The 17639-nt window shown below is 36.9% G+C and overlaps 1 protein-coding gene across 2 annotated transcripts in view; it reads left to right on the forward strand.

Annotated features, from left to right (window-relative positions):
- limk2 (LIM domain kinase 2) overlaps positions 1 to 17639 on the forward strand; it is a 45500-nt gene that overhangs the window by 27124 nt on the left and 737 nt on the right. For both annotated transcript variants that reach the window (XM_087251665.1, NM_001002651.1), the window contains 12 exon segments: positions 260 to 451; positions 824 to 929; positions 2819 to 3033; positions 3152 to 3338; positions 4900 to 4986; positions 5253 to 5384; positions 5943 to 5999; positions 8818 to 8883; positions 10936 to 11113; positions 14276 to 14331; positions 14578 to 14735; positions 16812 to 17639. The exon segment at positions 16812 to 17639 is cut by the window's right edge and continues 737 nt beyond it. In XM_087251665.1, the coding sequence (XP_087107791.1) occupies positions 260 to 451; positions 824 to 929; positions 2819 to 3033; positions 3152 to 3338; positions 4900 to 4986; positions 5253 to 5384; positions 5943 to 5999; positions 8818 to 8883; positions 10936 to 11113; positions 14276 to 14331; positions 14578 to 14735; positions 16812 to 16974 (1597 nt within the window). In that variant the 3' untranslated portion in view covers positions 16975 to 17639.

Here is a 17639-nt window from a genome sequence, read left to right on the forward strand (position 1 = left end):
CTTGTATGTGTGTGTATGTATTTGTGAATGTTAGATCTGGACCATACAGATAAAGTTTTTACAAATTTCATAATCATAATGCTTTAGTTCATAATCTGTTGTATATCTTCGTTTGTTGTTTCCAGTAAAAGCACAGGCAAGTTGGCGCACATCAGAGAGTTTCATAACATGTCTTGCACTTGTCAGGTCTTGTCCTGAAATCTTCTGAGAGGCTCATCAACTTCTCACTATTTCTCTCTTTTATTTTTCCTACGTCCAGTGGTAAATGCTACAAGCAGGTGGTCCTGACACCAGTGTTGGAGAAGCGGGGTTTGGCTGACTCTCCATCAGACCTGCTCCCTCACACAGTGACTCTGGTGTCCATGCCTGCTGCCACCAATGGCAAAAGAGGCTTCTCTGTCAGCGTGATTAGAGACTGCACCAGTGCCATTGCCAGCGTCCAGGTTAAAGAGTAAGTGAAGACATTAAGAATCAACATGAAAACACTTGATGCCTTGCTTAAGATCTTGATTTGAGTCCTGGTTTGGCTAGCAGTCATGTTACTGAAAAAACTCTTGGAATAAATTCTTGCTGAAGTTATTTATCACCTCAAAGATTCACTACAATGCCACCACACCCCATGCCAGAGACACTGTTAATGCCACATGGAATGTGTTGCATAACTGTGGTGATACGACTGCTCGTTTTAGATTGAGGGCCCTAACATGGCACTGTTTTTGTGTTTACTAAAACCGAAATCATAGTAAAAAAGCGATAACATTTATCTCTTCATTCTTGACCAGTCTTCTTACAATGCAAATCTCCCAAAATCTTATCCTTACAGGGTCAGAGGGATGCATATTAGTCCTGAGGTTCGGAATGCCATCCATGTTGGGGACCGAATCCTGGAGATCAATGGACTCCCAGTGACATCCCTGATAGAGGAAGAGGTACTTTCCCTTTTAACCACAACTTTAGTTTCTTTTTATGTACGGTGAAATTGTGCTCGTGGGTACGTGTTGAAGCAGTATGATTATACTGAGGAACGGCATGGTAAACGTTTATAAACTATAAACTCATACCATTGCTTGTCCCAGCACATACAGTGACACTCCTTTCATACCGGGGTAATTGCGTTTGGGTCGTGCTCTGACTTTACAATACTCCCTAGAACAGGCTGTGTTTGTTAGATGACTTTGATGTGTTTTTTTTAGTATAAGCCATATGACACGTTGCTAACTTCGTTGACATGCTTCATGTTTTGTCAAATTGAAGTTAGGCGTGTTAAGGCTACGAAAGCAATACATATATAGTTTTAGTATGAATAATATTAAGTAGTCAAGTAGGGATGCTCCGAGCTGATACTTCGATCCGATTTCAGCTTTGATACCACATTTTCTTTTGCCATATCGGGTGTCATATATTATTCTGTAATATTGTAACATACGCATAAAGAATTTATATATAATGTATAATTGATTATGTAACATACGTATAAAGAAATTATAATGTACCATTCATGAAGTAATCTGATAGTTCATGTGAGGTACAAGGAATATTCTAGTGGTTAAATTCAATTTCCCATCAGCTCTTCCCTCCGCTGAGCTTGCAGATCATTGTAATCAAATCAAATGTAAACAAGATGATTTGTTCCCATTATTATATCTAATGATCATTGGATGGATGCATATAGTTTTGCATTTAAGGAATTTATTTCAACTTGCTCTTTCTAAATCATGTCACATTCTCCTGTGTGTCTGTGTCTAGATCGCAGCACTGCAGTAGTATGGAACACTATGATCTGCTTTTTATGCACACAGTAACTGAAGTTAAAAAGAAAAGACTCAATATGTTGCAAAGATCAACAAATCATTGATGGCTTCCCTTTGTGCTCTGAATTTTTCAAAGCGGCAGCAGGTACTGGAGAGCTGCACGTTGACTGACTCCAAAATGTCATATTCTCTCATTGCTTTTCATAAACAATTTTATCTAATGTTTTACCAAAACCAAACCAAACTCTTTGTTTCTAATCCTCAGATTATCTTAAGTATAAAAACTTTAAAACGTTACAATTAAAACTGATATCAGACCAGTATCTTTTTTTGGCCAATGTTTGTTTCTAAAAACATTGTATCGGGTTATCCGTATACTCAAGCATAAGTTTAACGTTGTAATGCATACCTGTGCTGGGAGGTGTGCACATGTATACTTTTGTACTGAAGTGACTTGTCAACTTCTGTGTAAATGCTTAGCATTCTCATCGTGCATTTGTAAATGTGACTTCATTTTCCCACCATTACTCCTTAACATCTGAATTCCGCTCCTTCACTTCACTGTTTCTTTCAGGGATTTGTGCTTTAATTTAATCACATACATAGAGGTTTGGACTGACTTTCTTTGGCAGCAGTCTGCCCGCTGTAATGAGCAGCCTGAAGTCCCGTAATCCTAAAAATGGAAAATGCTGAAAAATAAAAAGTCCTAAAATTAAATCGTGCACAATTACTGAAAGATGTTTGATCTCTTCATTACTGGATACCCAGATTCATCTGCCTGATAATACTGAATCTTAAATACATTGTATTGTTCCTCTGTATTGCCTAACCTTAAATTCTGTGTTCATAGTACAGGCTTATCCTTTGCACCTTTAGAGCTTTTGTGTGGCACCAGCTTTCACTGGAAGGAAAAAAGAAATCTATGTTATCTATGTTAACAGAATTTGTGCTCATTGTTTAAGTTTCATGACTTAACACTGTCCTTTGGCTTGTATTGTTGTGGCGCTTATCAAAAACAAGCAGAAAGTGTTGTGACCTTCTGAAATTTTTTTAATTGGTTGTTTTAGGTGGAGGACCTCATCCATCGGACCAGTCAGACACTGCAGCTGCTAATGGAATATGATCCAGTCAGACAGCGTCTGGACCGACTCCGTCTGGGCTCTCCCCGCAATAAGCTGGGTGTCCCTGTAGTGTCTCGTATGAGACTCTCCTCACCAGTAGATGCTGAGATTGAACGGAGTGACACAGTGGACAATGGGACGTTAAAGAGGAGGTCCCTCAGGTAACTAATTCCTCTGTATTGGTTAAGCATTCAAAACGTGTACATACAAACATGGAGCAAAATAAATACATCATTCCCTTGTTGACCTGTTCATTTTTTTTAAACTGGTTTGTTGTAGACGTAGCAACAGCATCTGCAAGTCTCCAGTCTCTTCATCTCCCAAGGACCATCTAGTTCTGACTCGAGATATCGGCCGCTCTGAATCTCTCCGCTCTCCTTCCAGCTGCTCTCACCGCATCTTCCGTCCCTGTGACCTCATCCATGGAGAAATCCTTGGCAAAGGCTTCTTTGGACAGGCCATTAAGGTGTGCATATTTCTAACATTGGTTGCTCATTTTCTGTGTAATGCAGTGTATATCTCATCACTGGTTTCCAAATGTCTAGAAAAGCTTTTTAACTGCATCTCGGAATTACTTGGCGTCTCATAATTAGTTTGATTATGCCAATCATTGGTCTGTACATTTTGCTGTACATGAACAATAAAGAAACTACACTCACTGGCTACTTTATTGGGTACACTTATTCAACTGCTCATAAATCAGCCAACCACATGGCAGCAACTCAATGCATGATGATCTGCTGCAGTTCAAACAGAGCATCAGAATGGGAAAGAAAGGTGATTTAAGTGACTTTGAACATGGCTTGGTTGTTGGTGCCAAACAGGCTGGTCTGAGTATTTCATAAACTGCTGATCTACTGGGATTTTCACGTACCTTCTCTAGGGTTTTAAGAAAATGGTCCGAAAAATAGAAACCATCCAGTGAGCGGCAGTTCTGTGGGTGCCTTGTTGATGCCAGAGGTCAGAGGAGAATGGCCAGATTGGTTCCAGTTAATAGAAAGGCAACAGTAACTGAAATAACCCCTTAATACAACTGAACACACAACACACCAAACGTGTTGAGGCGAATGGTCTACAGCAGGGGTGTCAAACTCAATTCCTGGAGGGCCGAAGCCCTGCACAGTTTAGTTCCGACCCTGCTCCAACACACTTACCTGTAGGTTTCAAACAAGCCTGAAGGACTCAATTAGTTTGATCAGGTGTGTTTAATTAGGGTTGGAACTAAAGTTTGACACCTGTGGTCTACAGCCACAGAAACCACACTGGGTGCCACTTCTGTTAGCTAAGAACAGGAAACTGAAGCAACAATTCGCACAGACTTACTAAAATTGGACAATAGAATTGGAAAAACGTTGTCTGGTCTGATGAGTCTCGATTTCTGCTGCAACATTCACATGGCAGGGTCAGAATTAGGCATTAATTCCATGAAAGCATGGATCCATTCTGCCTTGTATAAACGGTTCAGGCTGGTGGTGGTGGTGTAATGGTGTGGAGGATATTTTTAATGGGCCCAAAATGTGCCAAGTACCAATTGAGCATTGTGTCAGCAACAGAGCCTACCTTAGTATTGTTGCTGACCATGTCCATCCCTTTATGACCAGTGTATCCATCTTCTGATGGCTACTTCCAGTAGGATAACGCACCATGTCAAAGCGTGAATCATCTCAGACTGGTTTCTTGAACATGACAATGAGTTCACTGAACTCAAATGGCCTCCACAGTCACCAGAACTCAATCCAATAAAGCACCTTTGGGATGTGGTGGATTGGGAGATTCACCTGATGGATGTGCAGCCGACAAATCAGCAGGAGCTGCGTGTTGCTATCATGTCAATATGGACCAAAATCTCTGAGGACTATTTCCAGTACCCTGTTGAATCTCTGCCACAAAGGATTAAGGCAGTTCTGAAGGTGTATGTAATAAAGTGTTCCATAGTTCCTTGCCATAGTGACTTTCGAGAACCCTGAACTATTTGGTTTCAATATTTGTAAAGGGCAGGATTAAAATTTCTAAAAAATCTCTTATAGGTGACCCATAAAGCCACTGGTGAGGTGATGGTCATGAAAGAGCTGATCCGCTGTGATGAAGAGACACAGAAAACGTTCCTAAAGGAGGTAAGATCCAATTCTCCCTTCATCCGATTACCTCTTAATTTTTTCCTTTACCTCTCCATATCCTTCAATCCCTTTGTTGTGTGTACTGGGTCAGTATCAGAGTGTGATTTAAACAGCAGATAAAACAGATCCATGTGGCGCCGGGATACAATGTTGCTGTAACATTTGCCTTTTTTCTTCAGAGGAAGAGACTTAGTCCTAGATTTATCCAGTCTGTATTTAGTATGAATCATATTTGTTTCTCTCTCCCTCTCTTTCTTTTCCAGGTAAAAGTGATGAGAAGTCTTGATCACACACACGTTTTGAAGTTCATCGGGGTTTTGTACAAGGACAAGCGTCTTAATCTGATAACAGAGTTCATTGAGGGAGGCACTCTTAAGGATTTCATCCGAGACACGGTGCGTCCTGGTTTTAATATCTATTTTTTCCTTTCCTCTTGCTTCGAGGAATGGCTGTAGATCATCTGTTAGCGTTTTAGTCTGTCACTGTCTCCGTTCACCTGAGATGAACTTTGCATGGACGAGAAGAGAGGGACAGGGAATAGGGGCTGGAAAATGTAAACAGTCAGTAAAATGAGAGGGAGAAATGCAGTTGTGTGGTTGCAGCGAATGAGAGATAAAAGAGGTATGAAGTGTTTCCAGGTGAAGGATCTACTAGTGGGAATGTTTTCCAGATCACCCACTGGGCTTGCTTCAAATACGGGTTTCATAAGGTTCACAGATGATATACCTCTCTTGTTGAGCCTTCCATGATGTCTCTAGTGCATGGTGATGTTTTCTATAAAAGTGTGTCTGCTTTGAGTAATTAGTGTCTGTAATAAGCCGCTGCCATTATGCAACGATTTCCTCTCTAATTCACGGACAGCATGGCGTGCAGTTACACTGGCCTGTATTATAATGTGGTTATAAAGTACGCCAGCAATTCATCTCTTCCTCTCTGTCTCTCAATCCCTACAGGACTCATTCCCATGGGAACAGAGAGTTAGTTTTGCAAAGAGCATTGCATCTGGAATGGTGAGTGGGCTTCTGAGTTTGCACACATTTAGTAATGCAAAACAAGATTATGTTGTTAAAAAAAATCTCTTTTGCCTCTCTGAGGCTCTTTTGAAAGAGTTAACAGTTATATCATATATATATATATATATATATATATATATATATATATATATATATATATATATATTTGTCAGAAATACTATATTTTATGTTATAATAGGCCTACTTGAATGTAATTTATAATTCTTTTAAGACCAAAAAGTATTATTTGTACCCCACTTTACCTAAAATTTATTCATTCTTTTTGTTTACTTGGTAGAGAACTGACCAACAAAATACATTGAAATAAAGATACATATAATACAGAATGAAATTGGTTACAACAGAGCATTTTTTCCAACAAAATTAGGCTATATGAAGTGGTCAAAAATTTTTCCATGTTTCCTGTTGCTTTTTTGTTTTTCTTTCATCTATGTTTTTTTTTTCAGTCTTCTCAGGTAACAATCCTAAGTCATTCAAAATTTCACTTTGTGAGTCGTTCTTTTAGAGATTGTCACGTTTACTAATAAATCATATTAACATGGAACAGAACTGATTCAGATGTGCGTTCGAACTGAAGCATAAGAATACGTAAAATATTCTACCAAAAAAGACGCAAATTCTTTTTGTGACCTTAAATGGCTTAAATGGCTCCACAGACTATTCAAATAAAATGGTTTATTGTTGCACAAATGTGTGAGCATTTTAGTGACTTTTTCACATGCAACATTATCTATTTAGATAAACCATTAATGACGATACTACCGTTTACAAACTACAGTGGCACCACCAGTATTTTGGAGCCATAGTATCGCGATACTACCATAGTACCGGTAAATAACTGTTCAAAAGTGGTTTATCATTTAATTTAATAGTTTATTCCAGTGATTTTAAAGATGATTTTTTTTTCAGCTTCATAACTCCAGTCCTCAGTCACATTATCATATTAACATATTAATTATTATTATTAATAGTAATTAAAGCAATAATCACTGGAGTTAAAATTTCATAAAAATCATACAATAAGTAATAAATAAGTATTTAACATTTTTACATGTAATAAATGCTGCCTTAATAAACAGAAAAAATTATTTAAATTATTAAATAAGAATAACAATAAAAAATAAAATAGACCGGTAATGTATAAGCAACAAAACACTAGAAAAAAGGTTCACCATAAATGCGATAGGTCCAAATTTGCTCCAAAATAAATGTTTAATTTAAGGATGAACACTATATCTGCAGCATATTGCTTATGTCTTTTATATTATAAAATATAATATATTGCTATTAACTATAGTTAGTTGTTAATTTTAAAATGTTGCTCCTTTAGCACCAATTTTGAGGTATACCAATCGAGATATATATATATATATATATATATATATATATATATATATATATATATATATATATATATATATATATATATATATATATATATATATATATTATTATTATGTTTTTTTTTTTTTTTTTTTTGCAATTTCACACTCGTACCAGTGCAATATAGTTGTATATCGGCACTAGTGGGACAATATACAGTTACATTGCTCTGCTATGAGTGTAATATTGTGTTTATACAACAGTTCAACGGCACAATCATGTATATAAACAAGTAAGTCTAAAAGCCCTTTTGTAAGAGGAATTACTTTTTTCTGTCATTCATTCACATCTGCAGCTGACGTCAGAACAGCAGAAACCATTGCTAATTCATCAACGTTATTTTAAAGCTAGTATTTAAATGATACTCTAGTTTAATGTATAAAGTTATGACAAAACGTGTGATTTTGCTCACATTTTATGATTGTAAGGCTGAACAGCATGAAATGCCATCAGTCTACAGAGACATCTCCCTGTATTTCTCTGTTGCAATTGGGATATCACAATAATTATACCCGAAAAAGCCAAAGCAACGCAAACAATACCATGTTACTGTTGTGTTTGCAGTAAGGAAAAACAATAAACACATGCAGGGATTTCTTCTTCATTCTAAAGTAACGAAAACAGGAGACTCATTAGAAACCGATGACCAACCAAAAAGTAACTCAAAGTTATACAAAGAGTGGCCAACATAAATAAAACATAAATTCCTAATATGCAAGTCCCATCTCACACTCAGTACACTACAATTACTATGGTATAAATACAGCTCTGCAGTATAAAAGAGAGAAATCGACTAAGAAACTCCAGTTTCATAATGAATTGATCAGCTGTAGTTTAAAAATTAGGCTTTTTTTTTTTCCTCTAACGGCTAATTATGCAGTCTCTGTCGTCATCTTGTGAATGGCACTGCAAATTATTAATATTTCAAATATCCTTATAAATAGACTGCATGGTTGCAATCTAAACAAGTACATTTTGTTGTCAACAGCTGCAATATTTGTTGCATTTTCCAATTGGAGCTACCCAGTGTTTTCACTTCCATAGTGCATTTAAGCACACACACACATACACACACACACACACACACACACACACACACACACACACACACACACACACACACACACTACTTGACACTGAAAAACATCATGCTTGGTACACAGTGTTACCTTAATCTCAAAGAGCATGTACACTTAAACAAAAGCCTGTCTAAGTAGTTGTTTCGTAGGAGGCTTTGTTATGTCTTGTTGCCAAGCTCTGCTGTGATGCATCATTTCATTTTGTCTTATTTCTGTTGTAGTGATGATCAAGATGTTGTAGATGTCTAAGCCAGATCTGTTTTACCTCAGACAACCCCCCCCCCTTTCTGTCTAATCTGATTACATTTTTTGTAAACTTCTCATCTTTTCAGGCATATCTGCATTCAATGAGCATCATACATCGAGATCTCAACTCTCACAATTGCCTGGTCAAACTGGTAAGGGAGGATTTTCACCCATTCCACATATTAACTCGGATCAAAGTCTACACTTATTTGGCTTTGCTTTGGGGAACTCAGGGCCTAGAAACAGGTTTTCACAATCAAGGATAGCTGACAGGTTTGTGTCAGCACAAACAAAAAACAAAAAGTCTAAAGTAGACCCGAAAACAAGTTATGTAAGAACACTTGAGCAGAAAAAGAAAGCTCAGTGAAGGGTGAAGACGATCTGTTAACACTTGAGGATTGTTTAGTTAGTGGTTCCTTAGATGTTTTGGTAGTGGTAGAAGATAAGACAGGAAATGCTGTCTGACCCTGACTGACCTGAAGTGATTCACATACACTATGCTACGTGAATCACTTATGACAGGTTTATTAAAGAGGACTTTTACAGAGAACAAACAGGATGCATTTGAGACTTTTATAAACATTTGAAAGTTAAATTATTAAAGCATTGATTTTTTTTTTTTTTTTTTTTTTTACATTTTTTTGGTGTTAAAACATTTCTCATAATTCATTTTTAATAAACTTTCATGAAGCATAAATTTCAGTGCTCGATACTGATACTTGTCCAGGATGAGGGATTTTTTTTGAAGGGGAAAGTGAATGGGTATTTACTTGTCCAGCCAGACAAGTTGCCTAATCGAAACCTCAAACTAAAGAAGGACTGAAATTGTGGTGATAATATTTCTGACATTATTACATTCGAGGTAAATGGCAATTGATAATGTGCTGGCTGTCTGTATGAAAGAGACTCTAGTGTTTCTGTCAAAACCCACTGTCCATTAAACATTTTGTTTGACTGTAATACTTTTACCACTGTGAAGAAACGTGCTTTATTCTGTTAATATTTTTGGAAAAAGCAAGAAACTCCAAGTTTACTTCTAAAGGTTTTGGGGGGAAAATTTTCAATATTAAACATCTTATCTATGTTTAATTTTGTAAATTACAAAACCTGCTTACATTGGCAATAATGATTTTTTGCTCAATTTTGTTATTAAAAATAGTTCTCAACAGCCGAACATTTGCGCATCTGAACAAGACACCATTTTGTTCATTCTAAATTTAGACAGTTGGTTACGCGTTACACAATTTATTTAAAAACGTATATTATTTTTAAAAAGGGCCTTAAATCAATTTAGGAGATCAAACATCACAAATATGCCGGTTTAAGCAAATAAGAGTTGTTAATACACTGCTGCAAAATATTGATTAATAATAATAATAATAATAAATTTGATCTGTAATGCGCTTTTCTTAGACTCAAAGCGCTACAAGGCAAAATACTAACAATACAAGGCAAGCAGAAACAGTACAACAATAAAAACGATGCAATAAACCAATAAGAATATGAACCAGAAGATAGAATAAAAAGTTAACAAATTGATCATCCTAAGTTGAAAGCAATGCTAAAAAGGTGACTCCTAAAAAGTTTCTTAAAGTAGTCCAGAGAAGCGGCATTCCTAATGCTGATGGGTAGGGCATTCCACAGCTTAGGCGCACTGTATGAGAAAGCCCTAGCACCCATGGTCTTGAGTTTACAGCGTGGCTGATATAGAGTAAGTCCTGATACCGAACGAAGACTGCGGGCTAGGGTGGCGAAAGTCACTAGGTCACAGATGTAACCAGGTGCCAGCCCAGGTTAAAATCAAGGTCTAAAAATTTTAAAATCAATCCGGTTAGGTTACATTCACAGCACAAACAAATGAAGAGTTCAGATGCAAAAACCGTCTAAAATTCTTCTTACATTTGCATTTCTCAACATCTAGTGTTGATGTTCAGTTATTTCAAATTAAAGGTCATGAAAAGAACGTATTCTTTGCCATAAGTGTGAAAATACTGAAACTACACAGAAGCCTGAAACCCCCCCTCACAGATTTTAGATGAAAATTTTTGAAGGCGTTTAGAGGTGTTAGTATCTGAACTCTTCACATTTTCTTTCTATTATACATTGACAGCCAGTTTAAATGACCAATCTGCACTTATGTCATTGTTAAGCCCTGAATCTGTTCTGTCTGTTCATCTTTGCTCTACTTTTTCTTACCTCTGCAGGACAACACCGTCGTGGTGGCAGATTTTGGTTTATCTCGGTTAATCATGGAGGACAAAGTAAAGCAGCCTCCCCCGGACAAACCAACTAATAAGAAAAGGCTGTTTAGACGCATTGATCGCAAGAAACGCTACACGGTGGTGGGGAACCCTTACTGGATGGCCCCAGAGATGCTCAATGGTGAGAAGTTGGTTCCAAACCTTCTTCAGTTTCTTTATTCTCTTGAACACTAAAGATGTTTTTAAGAAAGCTGAAACCCGGTTACAACTGACATCCATAGTAGGACAAACAAATACTACAGGTCAATAGTTACAGGCTTCCAGCTCTCTTCCGAATATCTGTGTTTAACAGAAGAAAAACACAAACAAGTTAAGGGAAAGTTAAAGATAACAGAACATTTTTTTGGGTGAACTGCTGCTACTGACACATAATAAATGTGCAAATGCTTATGTTTGCAATAATTTATGAAAAAGATGTTTCAATTTCTTTCAACTTTTTATAAGTCTAGAAAAATACAATAATTGGATCCAAAGTCTAATTTTACACTTGTAAATGTATAATTGTCACCATTTTTAATACTGAATTGTTGAATTGTCGCACCAATATGTTTTTTTTTTTTTTTGGCCGATACTAATAACTGATAACTCTTAAGATTCGGAGGCCGATAACCGATATATTAGCTGATAAATGTTTTAAAATGTTCTATTTTTATACAGCGAATAACTGATTTAAAAAATTTCATAACAGTTTGAACTGATTTTATGAACTGAATAGCCTACTCAAAGCAAAAAAAAGCAATAGTTTCCAAATTGCAAGGTGATTATATAGACCTATAGTCATAATCATAACTATTATCAAAATGCCGATCAAACTAAATACAATCTTACATCAACAACACATGGCAAGCAATGCGTTGATAACAAATAATCATATTAGATTACAAACAACCCCAACGAGTGGTTTAGCATGTGTGCATCGCTGCTATTACAGTATGTTTACATGTAATATTTTTCCTGAGGCGATTTAAAGCAAAATACACAATGACACTATCAAACATATCTACAACGATACGGAATATGGTTACTTACTGAGTTATTAACGCACAGCAATACCACACAAAGAAAGGAAAGACTTTGAAGGAATAAACAATGGGGAAAGCTCCCTTATAGTGCACTGGACTACTCTGAAGCAGGCAGTTCTGTACAATTGCGTAATCTATCGACTTAAAGAGCCCATATTATACATGAAATAGGGTCATATCTTGGTTGTAAGGGTCTCCAACAACAGTCTAATATGCATGCAAGGTCAAAAAACACTTTCATGGTCTTATAATCTGCATTTATTTTTACCTAATTATCCCAGCGACTCCTGTATGAATCGTTCAGTGATTCATTTGTTCCCAAACCCCTCCTTAGCGCGAAGCTAATCTGCGCTGATTGGACCGATGACAGTCTGTCGCGATTGGTCGACTGCCTTCAGTCAGAGAGTGAAATGGCCAATAGCTAATCAGCAATTTAAAAAGTAATCACAGTTCATACACGCTAGATAGTGTAGGCGTGGATTTTAGCTGCCACACACACACAAACACCTCCGGACGAGAACGCTCCCGCTTCCGCCCGCACCCGCCAGGTTTTAGCCTTAGAACCCGCCCCGTATTCTGCCCGCCGCGCCCGATCCCGCTAAAGAGCGGGGGAGAACAAAACCGAAAATCTGTATAAACACACACACAGCACCAAGCATAAAGCTCTCGCTCGCTCGCTCTCTCTCTCTCTCTCTCTCTCTCTCTCTCTCTCTCTCTCTCTCTCTCTCTCTCTCTCTCTCTCTCTCTCTCTCTCTCTCTCTCTCTCTCTCATACGCGCGCGTGCGCACTAACACACAAGCACCAAGCAGACACATCTTTCTCTTTCTCAGGCAGCCCGCTCCCGTCCCAAATCAAACCCGTTACCGACCGCTCCGGCGATTTATTCGGAAATTTATTCCCGCGCCGCAGAAATCTGGCGCGGGGACAGCCGCGGGTATGCACACCTCTAACGTTACCACGGAGCTCCATAAACAAAGCAGCACGCGTCGCGTTTTTAACGTGACTTTGCACGCGATAAGAGAATATAGCCAGTTAACCTGATACAGTACACTCGGTTACAAGTAACAAATCACAACTAAATACATTTGCAAGCTAGAGTCAACGAGGCAACAACTTTAACCGCACGTACTTACACTTGAGAAATGGAAGAAACCCATCCTGACGTCCATCAGTTACTCTTTACTGATCCTTCCTTTAACAAACTCAGATGAAGTATTCTTTGTAGCATGTAGCTTCCAGAAGTTTCCAGTAGTTTCCAACTGCTTGGCTATAATGCTGAGGTTTCATCTTTGGGTAGAGACTCAATATATCCATCTGCAGTGTGACTTCAATCGACCGGCATGTTTGTGTGCGTGTGTTTGTGGGTGTGTGTGTGTGTGTGTCTGGGTTACTGCGTCAGAGGGCGGGGCCTCAGGTTTGAAATCTCCCGGGTTTGCGCGTGCACGTGAAAAACTTTGTTTCGTTCGTACGTCATGGCGAAACACCTAATGAGTCGGTATCAAGGCGACTCGTTTGAAGCACTATGAATCGACTCTTTTATAGATGAATCAACAGTTTTAAACACTGTATTCTTACAGATTTAAGCCTTAGCTGGATACTTCACTTCACTTAGAGCTGTGTTACACACTACATGGAGGGGAATTTTCAAAAACCCATAATATGGGCTCTTTAAATATATCGGCCTAATATTATAACGATAGTATTACAAATAGCATTTATCAGTCTATAGAGATATAACTGCCTATATATATATATATATATATATATATATATATATATATATATATATATATATATATATATATATATATATATATATATATATCCATCCCTACTAGCTTCTTTTAAATATGTAAGTGTTTAGCAGTCACAAAAGTTCCAACAGTGACTGCTAGTGCTTTAATTGAAATGGTGAATGATCTCATTATTTTACAGGACTGGATTTTATTAAACTATTCACATGCTGTATTTGTAAAAATATCATGACTTGTATATATGTAAATATCAAAGGTACACTTTGAATGATGAAAAAGGACATTGTTGATCTAATGTCTGTAAATACTCAAAATATTCATTTTGAAAAGCAACAAAATATATAGTTTTTTTTTTGTAATATAAAACTTTTTTTTTTCTTAGACTGTTGTGTTGATGTTTTTGTGTTCCTCCAAGTAACTGTCATTATCTGCAATGAAACAAAGGTGTTTTTGGGTTGTGTTCAATAGGCTTGTTTTTCTTGATTTCTTTCATCTCTGTGTAAACAGGTAAACGCTACGACGAGAAGGTGGATATTTTCTCCTTTGGCATTGTACTCTGTGAGGTAAGAGTCCTTTGTTGTTGTAAACATCTCCCTTTTTATAGTACGTCTTTATGAGGACAGCATGTTCTCTAAGAACTGTCATTTATGTAAGCGATTGCATACGAATGTGGGAATGCCAAAAGCAAGCGCTACGCTCAACTGGTTTTAGTCAAAACTGCTACATTTCATTCTTTGTTATATAAGAGGATGCTTGAAAGTTTCATCATCTTTATTTCTTCTTATTCATTCTTCTTCCCTTTGGAATAGATTATTGGTCAGGTTTATGCAGATCCCGAGTGTCTTCCAAGAACACTGGATTTTGGGCTGAATGTGCGAACGTTCATCGAGAAGTTTCTTCCTGAGCACTGTCCTCCTGCTTTCTTTGCATTGGCTGTGGCCTGTTGTGACCTCACTCCTGACAACCGGTAAGTCACAAATGTGTTTTTTTAACAATAATGTTGAAGGTAAAAATAAAATGCATACAAGATGTTTTAGCTCATCTTTCACTGGCTATAAGTCATAGGTCTCAAACTCAATTCCTGGAGGGCCACAGCTCTGCACAGTTTTGCTCTAACTGTAATGAAACACAACTAAACCAACTAGGCATGCAGTGATTAACTGATTTCACTATTAACCACGCTTTAATTCGTCATGGTTAATTATTTATAAAGGCTTCTCATCAGTGTTTCTGCCTGGAACAAAACTGCTGCAACTAAACAACGTTATGCTAACTGTGCGTTAGTTTAAATTTCTGTACTTGTACACTGAGGCTATTACACACACACACACACACACACACACACACACACTGAATTAACTATGGCTGACTGTGGCTATAAACTAGACCATTCACATATCACGTCTTTTGCATGCGCTAGTTTTTTATTTCCAATGGACGCTTGCGGCTTCAAGGCACACTTATTTGAAAACATCTTTACTTTTTAGAATGTTGCAAGCGCACCGCAAGTCACAGTCAAGTGAATGGACCGATCAGCTTCATACTTTGTATGGAATATGCACATTTATACTTTAATGCACATTTAGTATTTTAATTTTGTACTTTTTTCCTTTTTGGACCAAACAAGTTTTGTAATATGGTTGATCAAAAGCGTCTTTCAGACAGAGGTTCAGCAGCCTTTCACTACATTTGTTCTCTTTAAAAGGGAAATACTCTAGTTAATACTATAGTTATGTTTAAATGTCAAAAACTTCAAAAACTCCAAAGAGAAATGGACAGTTTGTTTTTATTATTATTTTTTTGCTGCATTATTTGGTTACTGAGCACCAATAAAGTAGAGGTGTTTTGAAATTATTGAATGCATAATGTTTGTGATAACCGAGATTATTTCTCGGACTGTAATCGTACAACCAAAATCTATAATTGTTGCATCCCTAGATCCAACTAATCAAGGCGTTCAAGACTACTAAAGATTAAGCAGGTGTAAGTTGGAGGTGTTTGGAGCTAAACTATGCAGAGCTGCAGCCCTCCAGTAATTGAGTTTGAGATCATTGCTATAAGCTTTGTCTTGTCAATTATGAGACAACACTTCTTGATAAGTTTTTATGATAATCCATCCACATATCCTGATTGAGTTATGGGACTTCTTAAGTGTGAAATACAGAGATCATCAGAGGAAGTGTAGTTAGGACCTCATGTAAATATAAAGAGGTTTACAACTTTCCCTTAGCCTACTGTACGTGTGTGGGCGTGTGTGTGCGTGCGTGTGTGTGCGTGTGTGTGTGTGTGTGTGTGTGTGTGTGTGTGCGTGCGTGCGTGCGTGTGTGTTTGTGTGTGTGTAAAATAAATAAATTAAAATGCATATACTTGGATATACGAAGTTATTTTGGATCAAACCTATTTGCATTTAAGTGGTGATATAACATGAATACATGCTTTTTGTTTAAAAACTTTATTTTGGTGTGTAATAGTCAAATATTTAGAGTAGAAAATATTTTAAGAGCCATTAAATTTAGGTGGAAAACATCAAAAAGGCATGCAAAAATGCTGATTGGGTTTGTAAAAAAACAAAACATAAAAAGCAAACTGAATAAATCTGAAAAAAATGCACGTTTTGCTTTTTTATTATTATTAATTGCTTGATTTGCATTATTATTATCACTATCTTTAGTGATTTCCTTTGTAGGTTTTTCAACTGTTCAGTATTTTATAATAATTTAATTTTAACTGATTATTTTTAGTAATTATAGTAATATTTTATAAAGCAGCAGAGCAATTTCAAAGCTTTTATTTTGGTAGATTTTTTATTTTGTGTAACTTGAGCAGATGATTTTTAAAGAAAACTACAGCTATTTTGAAATGTTATACCTTACAGTACATTGTACAATATTTAAATGCAGCCTTTAAAAATATACAAAATCTTACGAACCACTTTTTTTTAAGCAGTAGCTTTGAGCAGTAGAAACAATGCTGTATAACATCACCCTGTAATGGACGGAAACACTTCCTGTTCTTACCTTTTTCCTCTTCCTGTCGTCTTCAGGCCTGCTTTTCAAAAGCTGGAGGACTGTTTCGAGGCATTAACTTTCAATCAGGAGTTGAACATCCCTCTACCTGCTGAACTGGACGAACTTCAGCAGAAGTTTTTAAGGACTTATGGACCCAGTGAAATCGCCTCTGAAAACCAGGAAAACAACAGGAACTAATCCAATGGCAGCGCAGGCCGAGCTGGAAACTTTTTTGTTTTGTTGATAAGTTTACAGAACTGGAGAGCATTTACCTTGTATTGGCATACTGGGAACATGCTGATGCTGACGTTCCTTTGGAGATCTCTCATGTCATGTAGAACTTTGAGGGCATTCTTGAACTGAAGGTTCTGTTGAGGGAACGGGTACATTTCAGTGAGCTTCAGCTTCTTTCTGATGGAGTTTTTTTTTCCCTTTTTCGGTCTACTTTTGTAACTAGCAGGTCTAACTAATTGATGATTTAACCAGGTAACTGCAACCATTAAGAGTGCCTGTCATTAGATGAGTTCTGATCGATTGTTCTGATGAAGTAATATCAGAAATAGTGTGGTGTCATCTACTTAAACAATGATGTTTGACTATATAATTAAAAAAAAAGTTTGTTTGGTGAATCTAATGAAACTAGTCCAAAATATGTCACATTTCACCCCAGAATGCAAATTCATTATCTGTTAAAATTTAAAAGTCTAAACGCACAATAATAATTATTGAGGAAATGTACTTAATTGTCACAAATAATACAGTGAAAATAAAGGCTGAAATGTGACGGTCATGTTTGAACCTCTTCTCTTCATAAGTTTTTGTTGACTATTTTTTTTATTTTTTAATTTTTAAATGACCTAAAC

This window comes from Danio rerio, chromosome 5, assembly GCF_052040795.2.
Source record: "Danio rerio strain M-AB ecotype USA chromosome 5, GRCz13ab, whole genome shotgun sequence".
Taxonomy (NCBI): Eukaryota; Metazoa; Chordata; class Actinopteri; order Cypriniformes; family Danionidae; genus Danio; species Danio rerio.